The sequence below is a fragment of the Emydura macquarii genome, unplaced genomic scaffold (assembly GCF_026122565.2).
Source record: "Emydura macquarii macquarii isolate MOO-44397 ecotype Brisbane River unplaced genomic scaffold, CSIRO-AGI_Emac_v2 contig_2897, whole genome shotgun sequence".
NCBI lineage: Eukaryota > Metazoa > Chordata > Testudines > Chelidae > Emydura > Emydura macquarii.
Genome location: NW_027133034.1, coordinates 60,224,831 through 60,243,371, shown reverse-complemented (window position 1 = coordinate 60,243,371; position 18,541 = coordinate 60,224,831). Strand labels below are relative to the sequence as shown.

General features: G+C 41.5%; 1 protein-coding gene across 2 annotated transcripts in view; it reads right to left on the bottom strand.

The window, feature by feature from the left end:
* Positions 1-18,541, bottom strand: part of PLPP1 (phospholipid phosphatase 1) — a 111,341-nt gene that overhangs the window by 18,111 nt on the left and 74,689 nt on the right. For both annotated transcript variants that reach the window (XM_067568586.1, XM_067568587.1), the window contains exon 4: positions 8,782-8,839. In XM_067568586.1, coding sequence (XP_067424687.1) covers positions 8,782-8,839 — 58 coding nt within the window. The remainder of the gene's footprint in view (positions 1-8,781; positions 8,840-18,541) is intronic.

The following is an 18,541-nucleotide window of genomic DNA, read 5'->3' as shown; positions in this document are numbered from 1 at the left end:
TTTTCTTTGCAACCATAACACCTAACTATACACGAGGTAATGGCCTTGTCCACACACAGGAATTGTACCAATTTACCTATACTGGTATTATTAAAATAGTACAACCCTAGCAGTACAAGTATGGTTTATTCCCATATTGGAAAGGGAATAAACTATAATTAGCATAATGCACCTTTCACCATTAGAATTGTGTACACTAAACTGGAGGTTGCACCTCTGTAACTACTCTGGTAAAAATTACATCCCTATCTGAAATAATTATACCAGTACAAAAAGAAGTTTAGACCAGTCCTTAGCTTTTATATAAAAAAGCGAAATTCTGGAGAAGAATGCATCATAGGACAGTGCTAGTATGTCATAGCCTAATTTGAGCTCTGAATAGGATATTTTAGGATGCCCTCAATAACTCTAGAAATACCAAAGATTTCAAGTAGCAAATAAGTTATTTAATTTAGTGTTGGATTTTTAAAAACACTCTGTCTTGATCTAATTCTGCTCCTACTGAAGGCACTGGCAAAACTGCCATTAACTTCAACAAGAGCAGAGTTAGGTCAATGCTGAGCCATTTTTTAAATCCCACCATGAGGTAAAAGGCTTCACTTTTCAAGTTTGGTTAGTCAGGGTACTTAGATTCTGATCTGGTCCCACAGACCGTGCTAATGGGCCTCAAGATTCAGGAAAGCAATTTCACAAGTCTTTACTTGAGAAATAAAACTAAAAGAAACCAGCAAAAAGGAAAAGACTTTTAAAAAGAGTAATACTATACTAATTAAAAATCATCCTGGATATCAAAGAAGTACTTGTCCCTGAACAATACTTAATGCTCCAGTCAGAACCAGCATCAGCCATGTATGATTTACAAACATATTGAGCCTCCTACTACAGAACTGGCCACAGACCAAACTGCTTTGCAATTGCACTGCTTTGTATTTTAAGCAACTCATAACCAGAAGCAGAAGAGATTATTTATCTTACTGCCCTCAACCTGCTGAGGGTCAAACAGGTTACACACAGGACACCAGATACACAAAGAGGTGGCTTGTGCCACCAGCACCTGTGGATCTGCTCAGGGAAAGGCTGGAGGGCAGCTTGTTTTACAGATATAAGGTGGGGGTGGCAGCTAGTGACCCATTCTTTTCCAAGACTTGGCAAGACAGGGCCCCTTTTCCCACTACAGGTAAGAGAACAAACATAGGGAGTGGAGAGGGGGAAATGTGAGGACACATTCCCTCCTTGCCCAAAGATTTAATCTTGTTCTACTGGTGGGTCTCAGATACATAGATCCTTCTCCCATCCCCCACTTTTTGGTACAAACATCAGTGATCTTTGAAGAGAATGTTTCTACTTTAGTCTTATTTGGATTTTTTTCAGATGGACTACTTTTTGTAAGTGGAAGAACACCACAGAGGAGCACACGCTTTGCCAGAATTAGCAGTTCTAGCTCAATGGTGCCTGTGTTACTGGGAGTGGATTACACGAGGGGGGCGGGGCGGCTTTAAATTGCCAAAATTAAGCTTCTCTAGCACGGACAACAATCAGCTACAAACTTAGTTACTGACAGCAGAATTGCAAAACTAACTGATAAACTGTAGTAATGGTCTGTGGAATGAGGCAAACACTGCACTTAAAAGGAAATGTACCCCTTAAAATGAGGAGAAATGAAGATGTTTGGCTTGAAAGATTTTAAGCTGTTTGGTGAAATACCAGGGAGGAAGAGAAATGGTTTTATGATCTTTCCCCACACCTACCAAATGCTTATTTACTTCTGAAATACACATCTTGTCAAGGTAGCAGATTTTCAGCTGCAGCCGTTATTACATAGTTTGTGCTAGGTTGCCTTCCCCAACACAGAAACACACAGCAGATTCCTCTGCTCCTTAAGGGGAGGATATTTCAAGGGTCTGGTTATGATTAACACTGACTGAGTAATACCACATGTTAAAGCCTGCGTGTTGCTTGTGACTCAAACTGTAGCTGGAATAACTGTGCACGCAGTAACATGAAGCAGGTCAGAAAGTTAAACAGGTTAGCAAATGCAGTGCGACCAGGTCAGGGACAGTGGCCTACTGGCTGCACTTCTGCATTGCCACATGGGAGAGGTTAGAAAATTCTTTTGCTTAGCCACTGCCCTGACTGTCTACATGACGATACGAGGATCTGCTTCTTTTAAAGATGAAATGCAAGGCAAGTCTCAACAGACATCTAGTACAGACTGTAGTGCTAAATGCCCTTGCTGACTGAGCATTCAGCACAGAAGTTGTAGTTAATCTTTATAAAAAAATCCCTCTGAAATACTCTCAGTACTTTCTGGATCACTAAACTTATCCCAGACCATAATAAGATGGAGACTAGAAGGAAGTAGAGCCTCCTCAAAACCTCCTAACCCTGTAGTGGGCCACCACTACAGAGAAATGCAGCCAAGAGAGCCATGCAGCAGACACCGGGGACAGAAGGGAGAGATGCCATTTCCCTACTAGTCACCTTTTAAGTGAAGTGTGCACAAACTGATTTCGTTAACATTAAATTATCAGAATTTTGGCCACATACCTATTAATTACCAAGTTTCAGTAAGGCTTGTCAGCTCAGATAGGAGGAAACCAAAAAAACCCGCAATGCAGTCAGACCCCTCTTGAAGTCATGTTTGTGTACCACCACAACTTTCTTCCCCATAAATTTCTGGTCTATGGTCCCCCCCCCACCCCACACACACACACCAGATTAGGAACAAAGATGGAAATCAGAAGTGACTCAGCAACAGTTTGTTAATCTGGGACGCAGGAGCAGTTTGAAACTTGTCTGCTTCTCAGCTGCTGTGTATAAACCCACGGCCATGCTAAGATTTGTAACACTGCTATATGACAAGCTGTGTCCCCACCCTTAGCACTGTAGTACAGGTGCGAGAGAGGGCAGAAAGAAAATGGGGTTGCCCAACAGTTTCCATCTATAACTGTTTTTCCTTAGCATGAAGAGGGACTGCTGGCTGGACAAGAGTCTACAGTAAGCTATCTTGAAGGTTATGAAGTGAGGCACACAAAAGTCAGGAAGTGGTAGAGGTATGATTGCACACTCATCTTTACTCCATTCCCTGAATGTGCATTATGATTCCGTTTTCTTATATGGTCATATTGTTTCTCAAATTATACAACATCATACAGCTTCTACAGCCTCTGATGCACATGTGCAGTATGTTATAACATGTTTCTTGCCCCTATGCTAGATTATATAAAGAACTGCCAGAATATTAATAGAGAGAGGTACCCTTACTGGCTAATGTGTAAGTATCCCAAAAGGTATTTCTGCAATAAATGTTAGTTAGTTAATACAATTGTATTAACTAACTCCTACAACTACATAGAAAAATAAAAAAAAAAATAAAAAAATCACACACTTCCAAAAATATACTTAAATCTGTAAAACTGTATTCTATTATCTTGCTAAATTACCAGACAACCTTGATGTTTAAATATTATTTCATACTATTTAAGTAACTATTACACGGACTGCTATTACTAAACAATTACAATATTTTTTAAAAACATTAATTCAGATCCATTTTGATATCAAGAAATCTACATGTGTACTTAATTATTGTGATGTGTTCTTAATTATTTACAGAGTGCTATATATTCACACAAGTATTAATTAAGAGAGTCACTTTATACTAAAAATCAATTAGATATACCATCCAAGTGTGTCTTAAACTGCCCTATAGGTTACAACATACATTTCTATTTATTTTTTATAACAGTGTTATTTATACTCTATTACAAAATTCCAGTAGTGATGTGAAACAATTTCTCTTATACCTTTTAGCATATGGGGCTACACATGAGGTACACATTTTAGTTATATACTTCTACAAAGAAATTAATCATGAAACATTCAGCTACTTGACAACTACTATTAATACAATTAATCCATCACTTCTTCAAAATGTTAGACATATGCACCTAAGAATGTAGATTGTATATTTTATTGTACAGAATGTGATCATATTTCTCAAAATATCTCCGATACTATATAAAATACTTTTGTTGCTGCTCATCTGATCCTTTGAGAGCTCATTTAATAAATGTTCCTAAATACGTCATACAAATAAAGAACTGCTCATCTGATCTGGACAGATGAACAAACACACACTCTGTCAGCCCACTCCTTCACCAAAAGCTGGGAGTAAAGATGGGCTTTGCTGAGGTCCCAGAAGCTCAAAAACTTAACATCTGATGGACCAAGTTGGGCAGGGTGAGTTCCCAAGCTGAGCCAGTGCATTCTGCACTAGCTTCAGTTTCTGAGCAGTCTCAAAATGTGCTCTTATAAAGTTTTTGGACGATACCAAGATGGGAGGGATTACAAGTACTTTGGAGGCTTGGATTAAAATTCTAAATGATCTGGACAAACTGGATAAATGGTCTGAAATAAATAGGATGAAATTCAATAAGGACAAATATGGAGTACTCCACTTAGGAAGGAACAAATCAGTTGCACACACACAAAATGGGAAATGCCTGCCTAGGAAGGAGTACTGCAGAAAAGGGATCTGGGGATCCAAGTGGATCTCAAACTAAATAGGAGTCAACAATGTCACACTGTTGCAAAAAAAAGCAAACATCATTCTGGGATGTATTAGCAGGAGCGTTGTAAGCAAGACAAGAAATAATCCTTCCGTTCAACTCTGTGCTGATTAGGTCTCAACTGGTGTAGCGTGTCCAGTTCTGGGCACCACATTTCAGGAAAGATGTCGACAAATTGGAGAAAGACCAGAGAAGAACAACAAAAATGGTTAAAGGTCTAGAAAACATGACCTATGAGGGAAGATTAAAAAAATTGGGTTTGATCAGTCTGGAGAAGAGAAAACTAAAAGGACAGACGTAACAGTTTTCAAGCACATAAAAGGCTGTTACAAGACTGAGGAAGGAAAATTTGTTCTCTTTAACCTCAGAGGATATGGCAAGAAGCAATGGGCATAAACTGCAGTAAGGGCAGTTTAGGTTGGGCATTAGGAAAAAATTCCTGTCAGGGTGGTTAAGCACTGGAATAAAATTGCCTAGGGAGGTTGTGGAATCTCCATCACTGGAGATTTTTAAGGGCAGGTTGGACAAACACTTGCCAGGGATGGTTTAGACAATACTTGGTCCTGCCTTGATTGCAGAGGACTGGACCAGAAGATCTCTTGAGGTCCCTTCCAATCTGAAAATTCTATGATTCTGGCCAGAGCCACTTCAGGCATCCAGGAGCAGCCCAGTATCTACCTACATATCTAGGTATAACTGGTGGGCACAGATATAATATAATTCTTAGGACTCCCTCAATCCAATTTAAAATTTTAAGTGTGACAGCAATCCACTGGAAGTTTTATAGAGAGACACATATCCATGCATACACACACGGTAGGAAGCAATCCCATTATGGCAGGCTGAGGGACCATATCACCTAACAGGCCTTTCCCCTCCTTCTAGTTTATATCATTCTACAACTGAGTGAGCACACCATATTAGAACTCAGTCACGGATATAGTCTTGTTAAGGATCAGACAATGAGCCACTCTATGATCACTTCTTGCATAGCTTACAGATAGAAAATGTCTATGCCCAGCCTATTTAACAACTTCTATTCATGGTACAGAGCAGGCAGAGTAGCTCAAATCTCCAGTGAGAAGAGGATCTAGTGTTTCCACAGTTCAGTAATTAATTACTTCATTCCACTACAGAAATGATATTTTGACTCAAATGACTCAAAAAAATTCCAAGAACAAAGAACAAGTAATCCTATACTATGGAGACAGTCAGACTCAGTCCTGCTGTTGAACAAAAGAGGAACTGAACCTGTGTTGTAACAAGCTGATACATGGAAGAAGGTATCATTTTGTTGGAGTCAACTTAACATTGAAAAACAAAAACAAGACCACCACAAACACCCCCTTCACCCAACTTCTGGATTTTAGGAAGGGGGGTGGAAGTGAGGGGAAAGAGTATCCTGCATATACAGATAGAAAGTGACTGGATACGTGGGGAAAGAGGTAAAAAACAAATCTAAAGACAGTCTTCCCCCAAAAAGCAATCCTGACCTGACCAGCAATCCTGGCTGGAACTATGTCTGTGGAATGGGAGCTATTTAAAGCTTAATAAAGCACCGAAGTGTCCAGAAAATCATGCTGTAGACATGTTTTAAAACCTTACTCTTCATGCCTCATTGAAAAGTTTGCTGACTTTTTTTGGTTTAAAAATAACAATAATGCATCTCAAGCCTCCATTTTGAATAGACTATCATGTGCTGTAGAGGTTAGTCTGCTGCCAAAAGAAAAGTAACACACAAGATGAAAATCTTGCAGTATGCAGCCAAAATGGAAAAAAAAGTTATTTTCATCTCAGATTTGCAAAACTGTAACCCCATACTTCAAATACTGTGTATCAAAATCAGGAAATTGCAAGTACACGAATTTACATCCAGGATTCAAACCTTTATACTAGGCAGGCTAACCAGACTCCAGAACAAGCTGTTTTAACCCTTTTGCATGAGTACTTAGGTGACAAAAAATTAAAATACCTATTGCTAAAAAGAAATCAATGCTTTGTTGTAGGAGAAAGGAGAGAAAAGGAAGCTAGTCCACAGTAGTATAGATGCCATACTCAGCCATTTGGATTTTAATCAAGGGCTCCTCATTTGGATTAACTCCAAATTAGACCAACAGGATTAATGCCAAACTAGATTGGAAAAAGCACTCCATTTTATTGGAGGGTGCAATCATTCTGTGGCTGGAAGATTGACTGGAGAACCCTTAAAATGGATCTGTCTCCTTAAGTAGTCTATGTCACAGTCTGCCCCAACAAAGATTTCTGGCCCATTCTGGAAACTGCTAGGATTTTCCCATCAACCAGCATCTTTAAACATGGCTATAGCTAACATGGTTCTGGTCCCAGTGTGGAGAGGGCCAAAGATGAGGTATCTAGACACTTCCGAAATCCAAGAAAACCCTATTACATTAACAGTTTAGCAGTTCTGGTGCCATGAGGCTTTGATGTCAATGCGATGACATTGACAAAGATTACTGGTCTAAATATGCACGTTGTGTGCCCTCAATTCTTGTGGTAGCGAACTCCAAAGCTCGCCTCTCCCTGCCATGTCCCATTGCTGCATTTAAAATCAGTCCACGGGCTCGAGCTGCAACCCCCTCAGTATAGAAGAGAAGGACTGCTGGCTGGTGGGGGGGGGGGGGGGGAGGAGGGGAGGGGCGCAGCGTGTGTGTGTGTGTGTGTGTGTGTGTGTGTGTGTGTGTGTGTGTAATTTTTACCCACTTTCATCTTTGCTAAAAAGGTTTGATTGGCCACTGTTGTATATCGTGGAAGTTGCTGCTGAGCTTGTTTTTATGTTTAGATGTGCTCTTATCAAAAGGAGCTTAGGGCTTAGGAGAGGCACCCTGTCAGTCAGTTACAGATCTCATGAAATGGTCTCCTTTGCCCCATATACTCCATGGTATGAAGCAGTTCACTGGGTAGCTTTATTTGTTCAGAGGATTTGATGGAAAAATTACCCTATATCCTACAGGGTTTCTTTTTCACTACATAATTTACAAGTTTGCTGATGCCTTGTTTGATAGCTCAGGAAATGTATCCATTTACATAGATCATCTGCTCCTAGTGAACAGAAAACAAAACATGTATAATCTATTCAGAGCAATACTACCATAGTTCTAAATCAGCAAGATGAAAAGAGATTTACCTAGCCTGTTCTCTTATTTAGAAAACAAGGTATAAAATATGGCTGTAAGCGAGTAACTCACTAAGAAAAAAGGATTTAACTCAGTTTTCCCTTATTTTCAACATAAATCAAAATATAGCCCCAAAAGAACCCATGGCAGCTTGCAGCCTTCCTATAACTACAAGGCAAGAGGGCTGGTGAACTGCAGATTTTTATATTCAAGAATTTAAGGGAACAATCCTTTTTCCATCTGGAAGATGCAAGCTCAAGCCAATTTCATGTCTGTGTGCATTCCCTTTTTTATTTTAAAACATATAAACACAAGTTAACTAAGTGCTGCCCTAGTAAGCTGCCAATCAGGCCTGCGATGCTGTGAAGTTGATTGCCACCCAGCCCTAGCTTGTGACTGGCGATACACAGCACACACTGAATCATGGTCTTCAGTCTGAATGTGTGGTTTTAGTTTACATATCCAGATTATTTTAAAATTTTTATGTAAACCATGTACATATGCTTTTCTTGCCACTCATCAGCTTCTCCACACTGAGCTTTTCTGCAGATGGGTAGTTTTAAGAGCAATGTACATTGAAGTGTTTCTGTTGCACTGTGTTTACAGACCTGCCAATGCTCAGTTAAGGTTAATTTAGTTTCCTTACAGGCTTTGCATGTGTCATGAAATCAGACATTTTCTATCCCTTATCAGGCATATCCTAGGGAAAGATGGTTTTCCATTTTTAATGCCCTGCAGTACTTTTACCACCAACTTAAGTAACTACATGTTTTCCAAACCCACTGTCATCAGATTCAATAGAGAGAAAGGACATAAAAGCCAAATATCTTATTAATCTACCTGCTTTCAACATAATTTTGCCACCTCCCTCCCCGTCCCAACCTCATGCTGGCCCCAATCCCCACTGAGCAACCTTCAGTCAAATCAATTCAGAGCAACCCCACGAAGTCCCAGACAACCATCCTGATTTAATGCATCTCACGCAGGAGACAGGCCAAAAGGAAAATGCTGATGCAGCGAGTGTCTCAGCTTCATGCTTTGTAACAAATAGGTTTAAAGGGGCAGAATATACTTACTGCTAGGAACAGCATGCAGTACATGGAGAATGAAGAATGCCCAGAATAAAAGGACAGTCTGGAAGAGAGAGAAAGGACATATTAAATCACTTTTCACGTACAAAATAACAGTAAGTGTTTCTAGATAATTTACAGTCTCTCTAGAAAGTGAACAAGTAAAATGCAGATGTCCTCACATTTTTTTATTCAAAGACACTGTTTGCAAATGAGTTCTACTCCATCCCTCAAAAACGGGTTCTTTCAATGTAAATTTCTATATTTGGCTCTACAACTACAGAGTTGATTTAATTATCTAAAAACTGCACTGGATTAGTTCTGGTAGATTAGTTCCCAAACCAAGACAACTACTTAGGCAGTAATTACCAGTGACAATCCACTGATTAAAAGCATAAGTGAGTGCCTCCTGAAATGTAAATACTTCAAGTGTTTTTTTAAAGCACGATGACAAGAGTTGTGTTTTATCTCCCAGATTAGTATGAAAGAGCCATCACTCTCACTTGAATGCAATGAACAGAAACAAAGTTTAAATCCAATCCTGTGGATAAATGACAGAGCCTAAAGAATAAATATACAATATAATCTGAAAGAAAGAGGCAAGATTTGACTGCAGATATCAGGGACATCCTGACTAAGTCAGCATGTATTTAGTATAGGTGCAGTGGCCCGTAAGGGGTGGGAGAGGAGAGTCATTTCTCATTTACATAGTTTTCAGACTACAGCTGATTAATGGCACTGTCACTATTTTCCAGTTCTTAGAGGGGGTTGAGGGGTAGTACTGAAAACAGTATCCTAACGGTGGTAACAGCAATAATAATAATGAAAACAGCAGGGGAATGGAGGTTGGGTTTTGTTTTGCTTTTTTGCGCTGGGTGGGGCGGGGGGGAGAGGGGAGAAAATCAATGACATTGATTCTTCTAAAGTTTTCAGATAGAAAAAAATGGAGGTAACTATTTAGAATGAGTTAATTTACCAATTTAGACGGTTTTACTACATCCAATCCATGTATTAGTTAAGGTTTTCAAAACCAATTCCACTCATTACTAACCAGATCATTTTTTCCCTCTCAAATATAGAAAGTGCTCCTTACATTTCTTTGCCTATCACAGTTTAGAGGTCTGCTTATAGACCTAGTCTACACTTAAAACTTAGGTCGACATAGCATTGTAGCTCAGGAGTGTGAAAAGTCATCAGTCCTGAGCAACAATTATGCCAACCTACCCCCACTCTAGACACAGCTAGGTTGTTGGAAGAATGCTTCCATCAACCTACCTATTCTTGCTTGAGAGGTGGTGGTGTTCCTATAGTGCTGGAAAAAACCCTTCCACCAGTGTGGGCTGGGTTTATGCTAGCACATCTACAGCACAGTAGCTACGTCGGTATAGTCCCCATAGTGTAGACATACTGGATACGTCTACACAGCAATTGTGTAGTTGGTCCAGGCAGTTGATTCTGATTCATGGGTCTCAGGCTATGGGTCTGCAAGGGGTGAGGATCCCAGAGACCAAATTAAGCCTGAGCAATACCATACCAAGCTACCCTCACTTCTGCACTGCTGCTGGCGGTGGTGCTGCCATCAGAGCTCGGCTCCAAGCCAGCAGCTGCGGAGCTTCCTGCAGCCGAGGGAGGTTCCTGGATGTGGGTATGACCAGGCCCTGGGAGTGGCATGTGCAAGGCAAGAGGAAGCCCTATCCCTCCCCAGCCAGGCTGGGACTAGGAGCTGGAGCCCAGCATATGGTAGGGTCCCCCAGCTGGGGCACCCCAGCCCAGCCCTCTCCAGCTCCAGGCCCAGCACTCAGTCACTTACCCGTAAGGCTGGCCCTTCCCAAAAAAGTGATGACCCTCAACCATACCATGTCACTCTTACTTCTGCGCTGCTGCTGCCGCCAGTGCACTGCCTTCAGAGCTGGGCACCTGGCCAGAAGCTGCTGCTCTCCAGTCACCTAGCTTTGAAGGCAGTGCAGAAGTAAGGGTGGCAATACTGCAGCACCCCTACAATGGCCAGGTTTCATGGCCTGTGATTTGTTTTTCATGGCTGTGAATTCGGTAAGGCCCTATCCTTAGGTAAATGCATGCATTAATCTGGTATCACACTCCAGAATGGTTTTTTTTCTAATGAGTTATGAGAGAAAAAGACATTGTACATACCTATTATCTTGTCTCAAGATAAGATTGTACCACAAGATACTCTACTACTTCATTACCACAGTCCATGACGAAGAATTGCATTCTATGTGTCAGACGACATGTCCAATGTATGTTCTTTTCATGCCTAGCATTTTAAAATATTTCCAGGCATATATCTGGGGCCAAACCCTGCCCCAACATCCACCCCGCGCAAGCCCAATGAAGCACTTTGGGCACCAGCACTGATGAGTCTAGGCAGACTCGGTCTCTAAACAAAAACAGGCAACCAACTGCAGGTTTTAATTCCATCTAAAAAAAGCCTTTGGTATGTTTTAGCTGAGACAGTTAAAAGCCAGAAGGTCTGCTCAACATTCCTCCGTGCACAACTTTTCTCTTCCAAAAGCAGCTATCAGAACATTCCGTCTGTCAAGCCAGCCAAGTGGCTGTACGTTCCAGGCTTCTTCACAAGGCGAGCTGTGAGTGTTCGCCCGCCACAGAAAAGCATTCACGCAGGCAGCAGCAGCGGCTGCACACCCCCTCCCCCCTCAGAAATATCAGTCTCGGGTGTTTTTCTTTTTAAGAACAGTTTGAACTAATGTAAGTCACTTCAGTAACAACTCATGCATCAGGCATAGTAGCTGTCAGGATGTATGTTATTGTTTCATGACAACTGGCTTTATATATTTTTGCTAGAGATGTTTATTTCAATAAGGCTGATAATACAAAACACATGGCATCTCTTATTTTGACTCTCTCCACTCTGGTTGCTGAGTCTAATGTTGACATCCTTCTTTAGGAAAAAAGCTATTTAATCCACAGAAGGCCACCTAGTAAATGGAACACTTCCAACAAAGCACACTGTAATGCTTCACTTAACCAGGAAAGGCGGCAACATTAATTCTTTTCAATGGGGCAATGCAGACTCAATGTAACTTATCCACTTCTACCTATTTGAAAAACCACTCAAAAAAGCCAAGTCAATTTTACAAGTGCTAATTATATCAGAAGAAAGATTTTAAGACATACTGTGCAAAGTACAGTCAGACAAGGTAGTTTCTGTAAGAGATCCATAACCTTTGATCAAATGCTAGAGTTCTCATAACACCATCACAATAAATGCCATAAATCTCACATGGTTTGTGTTAAGTCAGAGTAAATTTTGACAGCTACACTTTCCAAGTTAGCAGTGCAACCCAATTATGTTAACTACTTCAGCCTGTTCTTGTAAACTCACATTTCACAGAATTGTGTTTTAATTCTTTTTCCAAATATAGAAGACTTTTGTATGGAGCTATTTTAAATGTATTTAACCAGATTTCCCTTATTGAAGATAACCAAATCCCTTCAAAATGCCCGTTTCTACGTGAACACATTCCAGCTTGACACATTCATTCTCTCTGAGTCAAAAGATCCATTTTAAACTTACAAATAAGCTTATCACACATATGCTAAAGAGTTACCGTTTCCTTATCAACCCTGGACACCAATACCAAAGACCGAAACGTCCCACATTTCAACCAAGCTTTGCACAGAGGTTTTGCACAAGGGAGTTTGGTAAGGGCTGGGGGAAATGGTAACCTCCCTCTACAAGCTCGCATGCAGGTGGTATTCCAGAGCATCTGCACTGTGCTACTCCATTACAAACCCCCAACTCCTGTGCAGGGCTGCAGACCTCTAGTGTCACAAGAGAAAATTTGGGGTTGAGAGGAAATTTTAGGGGTACTCAAACAAAATGAAATTGAAAGTGTATTTAGAATTAAGTCACACTCAGTAAAATGGTCAGCAATATTTTGGGGTCCTCTGGCACCTCTGTTAGAAAGCAAACCCTGAATCAGAGCTGCTCTCAGAGCCATTGCAGTGAAGTCTACCAAGAACTAATGATAAAAAAGTATAATTTAATTTATTCTAAAACCTTTTTAACTTCTGTGATCCTACACAGAGATTTTGGGGTTAAAAGACAAAGCTAGAGTGTTATGAAAACACTGGAGAAAAGCAAATGTAGCACCAATTTTCAAAGAAGAAAGTGAGAGTGATCCTAGCAATTATAGTCCTGTATATCTGTCTTGTACTATCAGTAAGATAATGGAATATAATGTGGGCGGGAATCAACATTACAGATCCCTTTGCAAGAAGCAGCATGGGTTTAGAGAATAAATCTTGCCAGACAAAACTGTTCTTTTAAGAGCATTATCAAATTAGTGGATTATGGGAATACTGTATGTGTCACGTATTTGGAGTTCAATAAAGCACTTGATACTAGGTCTCACGTTTTCTTGGAAATTGAAATTAAGTCAGATTGGCTAGAAATACTCATGTGGTTGGAAAACTAGTTAGAAAGCTGAAAAAGAGTTAAGAAAACGAAGTTCATTCTACACACAAATTTGTGGTTCATTTCAATTAAAAGGATTAAAAATCACTTTAATTAAACTGGTACAAAATGCTATGTGGAAACTCTTAATTCAATGTACTGTCTTATATTTAGGTTGATTCCTTACAGAATTAAGCTAATCCAATATAAACCAGTTTAAAAATCAATTTTAGTTAAACCAGAGCAAGGTGTGTGAAGTTAAACTAGTAGAATACTGCCAGGATCAGCAATAGGGCTAGTCTAACTCAAGTGCACATTAATGAAATTTGCACACAATATCAAAGGAAGAATTGCCAACTCCAGTGAGGACAGAGAAGGCATACAAGTGAACACAGAAAGAGTAAAAAGATATGGGCCAAAACCAGAAGATTCAACTTGCAAAAAAACAGGGGAAGAGACAACAACAAGATTATAAATCTAGGAAAAATAATCTAGCATGTACTAAACAAGATCATGTAAAATGAAGGGTAATAATGGACTGCATGTTAAATTTGAATTTGTCATAATGTAGTGGCCACTAACAAGAGAGAAGCAACTCTGGGTTAAATATGCACGGCATCACATCACAGGGTACTTTCTGACTCTGGTACACTTGCACCTGCGTTATAACTGTTTCCTAGAATTCCATCACCAGAAATAGATTGTAGGACAGGGGAGGAATTAAAGACAACTCTGAAAAGAAAAAAAAAAGTTAAAGAGATAACTGAATGGAAGGATTTAAAGAAGGGGAGGTTAGAGAGCCATATCTGTATAGCTTGGTGACACAATGAGTAATAGGGAGAAAGCAGCAGTTTGAAAATATCAGAAGGGTATAAATAAGGAGAAGAGTTTAGTGTAGCACATGAGAGTACAAATAGGAGTTATGGGATGAAATTGAAGTGAAAATGGAGACTGACTACTAGGGCAACCTTCTTGATATAAAGGTGTATTAGATGGATCAAGGCAAGTGACAGAATCACCTCGGGAACATTAAAACTAGTCCAGCCAAAAATACTAGCAAATCTACAACAGGGAACAATCCTACCATGTTTGGAAAGAGGACCAGATGAGCACAGAATGGAAATAAACTTAGACAAGGCACAAGCTCCGCATCGCTGTTTTAATCAAATATGTTAAAATCCAACAAGCTCTGCATTCCCAACAGGAAATTATTCCTAACATTTTCACAGTGTGAGGGCCCATAGATGTGCACGCACCCCAAGCACAGCCGCCAGAATTTTTCCCCGAATGGTAACCATTGGGTCGGCTCCAGCGCCCTCTGGTGCCATGTGCTCATAGTGCCAGTATAAAAGGGTCCTGCCGAGCCTGCTCCCCTTCGGTTTCTCCTTGCTGAAGGGACGGAGGGTGGGTTTTGAAATGGACATGTGCAACGCATCTTGAAGAACAACAGTTACAGAAAGATTAGTAACCGTTTTTCTTCAGGTGCTTGCACATGTCCATTCCAATGTGGGTGACTGACAAGCAGTTATACAGGAGATGGGTTCGGAGTTGAAGGAAAGGCTGACTGCAAGACCACTTGGCCGAAGCCGACATCACCTCTGGCTGCTGTATAGTGGCATAGTGCATTGTGAACGTCTGAACTGATGACCAGGTTTGCTGCCCTGCAGATGTCCCAGATCAGGATTGCACTAGGAAAGCAGCGGAGGAGGCTTGAGACCTTGTGGAGAAAGCCATTAGGTTAGCTGGCGACAAGATGTTTGAGAGACAGTAACCCGCCCAAATACAAGAAGTAATCCACGGTGAGATTCTCTGTGCAGAAATGGGGGAACTTTTCATTCTTTCCGCTATCCCTATGAACAGCTGGGTGGATCTGCAGAATGGGTTGGTCCTTTGCATAAAGGAAGCCAGGGCCTGCCGCACATCCAACAAGTGAAGGTGCTGTCCTCTTTATTTGCATGTAGTTTAGGGTAGAACACCAGCAGAAAGATACTTGACTGCAATGTGGTCACAACTGGACTTTGTACTTAAAGACCGTATATTGGAGCTTGAAGTGAGGGCCTGGATCTCTGAAACTTCTGGCTGAAGTGATCGCCACCAGGAAGGCCACTTTACTGGAAAGGTGCAACAAACATGTTGCTAGCAATTTAAAGGAGAGTCCTGTAAGTTTTGACAGAATGAGGTTTAGGTCCCAAGGGGGAATGTGATCTCTAACCTGGGAATACAGCCTCTCTATGCCTTTGAGAAACCAAATGACCACATCATGTGAGAAGACAGAACACTTGTCAGCCTTGGGATGGAAGGCCAAGATGGCCACTAGGTGGACCTTGACTGACGAGAGCTAGTCGTTTCAGCAGTAGCAGATACTCTAGAATGAGCTACCGAGAGGACTGCAAGGGTGGAACTAGTCATTGGGAGCACTGGATGAGGACCTGCCTCCATTTTGCAAGGTAGGTGGCTCTGGTGAAGGGCTTTCTACCACCCAGTAAGATCACACAGACCTGCTCTGGGCAAGCCTGCTACTCTGGATTCAGCCATGGAGCTTTCAGGCCATCAGATGAAAAGAGGTGAGATTTGGGTGCAGCAGCCAACCACGATCCTGGGAGATCAAGGCTGGGTGCAGCAGAAGCTGTAGTGGTGCCTCTGTGGACATGCCTAAGAGGCTGGTTAATCAACGCTGCCTGGGCCATGCCGGGGCTATAAGGATGACCCATGCTCGATCTCTCAATCTTCATCTAACCTTGTGAATCAGCAAGATAGGTGGAAATGCATAGTACAGGTGCCTTATCTGTAACAGAAATGAGTCTGAGGGACTCTGGGCTGTGACCTCACAGGAAACAATGGGGGTTCCAGCAACCATCATGGGTGGTAAGAAGGAATGGAAGGGGAGTGGGGTCAGCTGGGCCCTTTCAACCAGAGGGCACTGGAGCCGACCTGACAGATACCACTAGAGGAAAAAATTTCTGCAGCAGTGCTCCAGGCGTGCGTACACCTACATTGGAATGGACGTGTGCAAGCACTCGAAGAACAAGAAATGTCAGGTTCTTCACCTAGCCCAGTGATTTTCAGCCTGGGGTCCGCAGCCCCCTGGGGGTCTGCAGACTGTGTCTAAGATTTCCCAAGGTCCAGAGCACCTCCATTCGAAATTTTCTTTAGGGGTCCACAAGTGAAAAAAAAGTTGAAAACCTCTGATCTAAACTATGTCTCCCTTCCCCCTGACAGGATATTGAGCAACATTAAAACTTAAAAACAGAAATATTTAACAACTCTGCAGAAAGGATTTCAGGCTTAAAAAGGAGATAGTAGTGGACAATTAGACTGGAGCCAATCACAATGGATTCTTTCAGATACGGCTTAGATCAATCTCCTCCAGATAGAGTTCAGACATGTTACAAATGTTGTTTGAAATGTAACAAGACATAGATGCTTTCTGTTTTTAAAAAAAAATAAATAAAAAAATCTAGGCATTAAGCAACTGATACTACTGCTATTCTAACCAGCACACTGTTGCTGGACAGAGGGTTTATATATCACATAAATTCTTTCAAAGATTTCAAACAACATGCAGAAAATATACTTTATTACAAGGTCAAGTGTGATGTACAATCTTGGTTTTTGCATGCAATTAGGAACGATTTATGAAACTCTTCACAGGCCATCTGCTTAGCAGTTATTAGCAACTATCCAGTAGAGCTTGGAAGAGTTCAGAAACACATCAATTTTGGAAAAAAAACCCAGAAGATCCAAAAAAAGGTAGGCAGCCAAAAACAAAAACTGTAAATCAAATCCAGAGCCATACAATTTACGATTAAAAAGGGGAGACAATGCCAGAAGCGCCTCAACTCAGTAGGCTGTAGTTTTGCAGACGTGTTTTAGGGAAGGCTTGTCACAAGTAACCTTTTCTCCCCCAGAGTAACCTGGCTGTTGTTTTAGGAAGCTCAGCAGACACCAGGGATCTTTATATTGTCAGATATCTTGACACTTGCAAAGTGATATCTAGATATTTGGAGAGATACTACGAAATGGGTCATCCTTCCCCCTTCTCCCTCCCTCCCTCCCCACCCACCCACCCACACACCCACGGCAGATCGGCTAAAGTGTCATTTCCTGCTAACCTGCTCACAGGACTGAGGTAGTACAGTCTAGTGAGTCAAGTAATTATGAAATAGAGACATTTTTGCCTTTTGATTAGCCTTCTCCTCCCTTCAGTGTTCCCTACCCAGCCCAAGTAGCCAGGCTCAGCATGCGGGGAGTAGGATAGGATCCTTCCCCAAAGTCACAGAGTGGAACTGTTGCTGCTGCTAATTAGGTATCACAATAATGAGTGCTATAGGGTTGGTCTTCACTGCAGAAGTAACTACACTCAGGGGTTGTGCCAACACAGCTCCCATCCACACACAAGAGCCTCTGACCTAAGGGTGGGGATGCTTTACACATGGGTTTGTTGGAGGCCCAGTACAATTTGAATTGCTTGACCACTGTCCTACAGGCCTAGCATAGCTTCAGTTGCTTGCTTGGCTATTCTGACCCCTCTAGCATGACATCTTCCAGTTGACAGAGACTGAATAACCTTATAGAGGTCTCAGTTTCTGCATACCATGGCACATAAGACAAAATACAGATACTGTATTGCTTGCAGCTGCACATAGATAATGGTGATGGGAACAACAAGTTATCCTTGAATGTCTGGGGGTACACTGTTTTATTGCCAAAGGGCATATTTTTACTCCGCCCCTCCTATCACCAGAGGTTGTTTTGACAACCCCAATTACCATGGTGAGACTGGAATGTAGTTAAGGGTGGAAACCCAATGTAGGTAATTAGCATATATGATAATGAGAGAGAGAACTAGGTGAAGGTTGTTTATGGAAGGGTATAAGTAGTTACCCCTTAGACAAAGGGGCGCACTCCATCAACACCTGACTCTGCGGGATCCACTGACTCCCTGGCAGGGCCCCTGAAGAAAGCCGTTCCTGTATACAGCCTTGTGAGTAACTGCTTAGCTCTCCAGGCTTAGTGAGTATGATACATTGTAGTTAATTTTAGGCTTTGTATCTACCTAGTATATTTATAGAGAATCTTGCACATTAAACTTTATTGATCTGAAAATCAGGCGTACCCTGTCTCACTGGTATCCACACTGACCACAAAGTGTCCAGAATCAACAGGGTTAGCCAGCCAATCCTGGGACTAGGATACAGCCAAAATGCTGGTTACACTTGGGCTAGTAAACCTGCCCACTTTTCAGCAAAGACACAAGTGCTGATAGTCTTCCAAATGTCTCCAGTGTTCCCAGAAGTTCCCCCACAGTTCCCTGGCTCTGCTTACTGC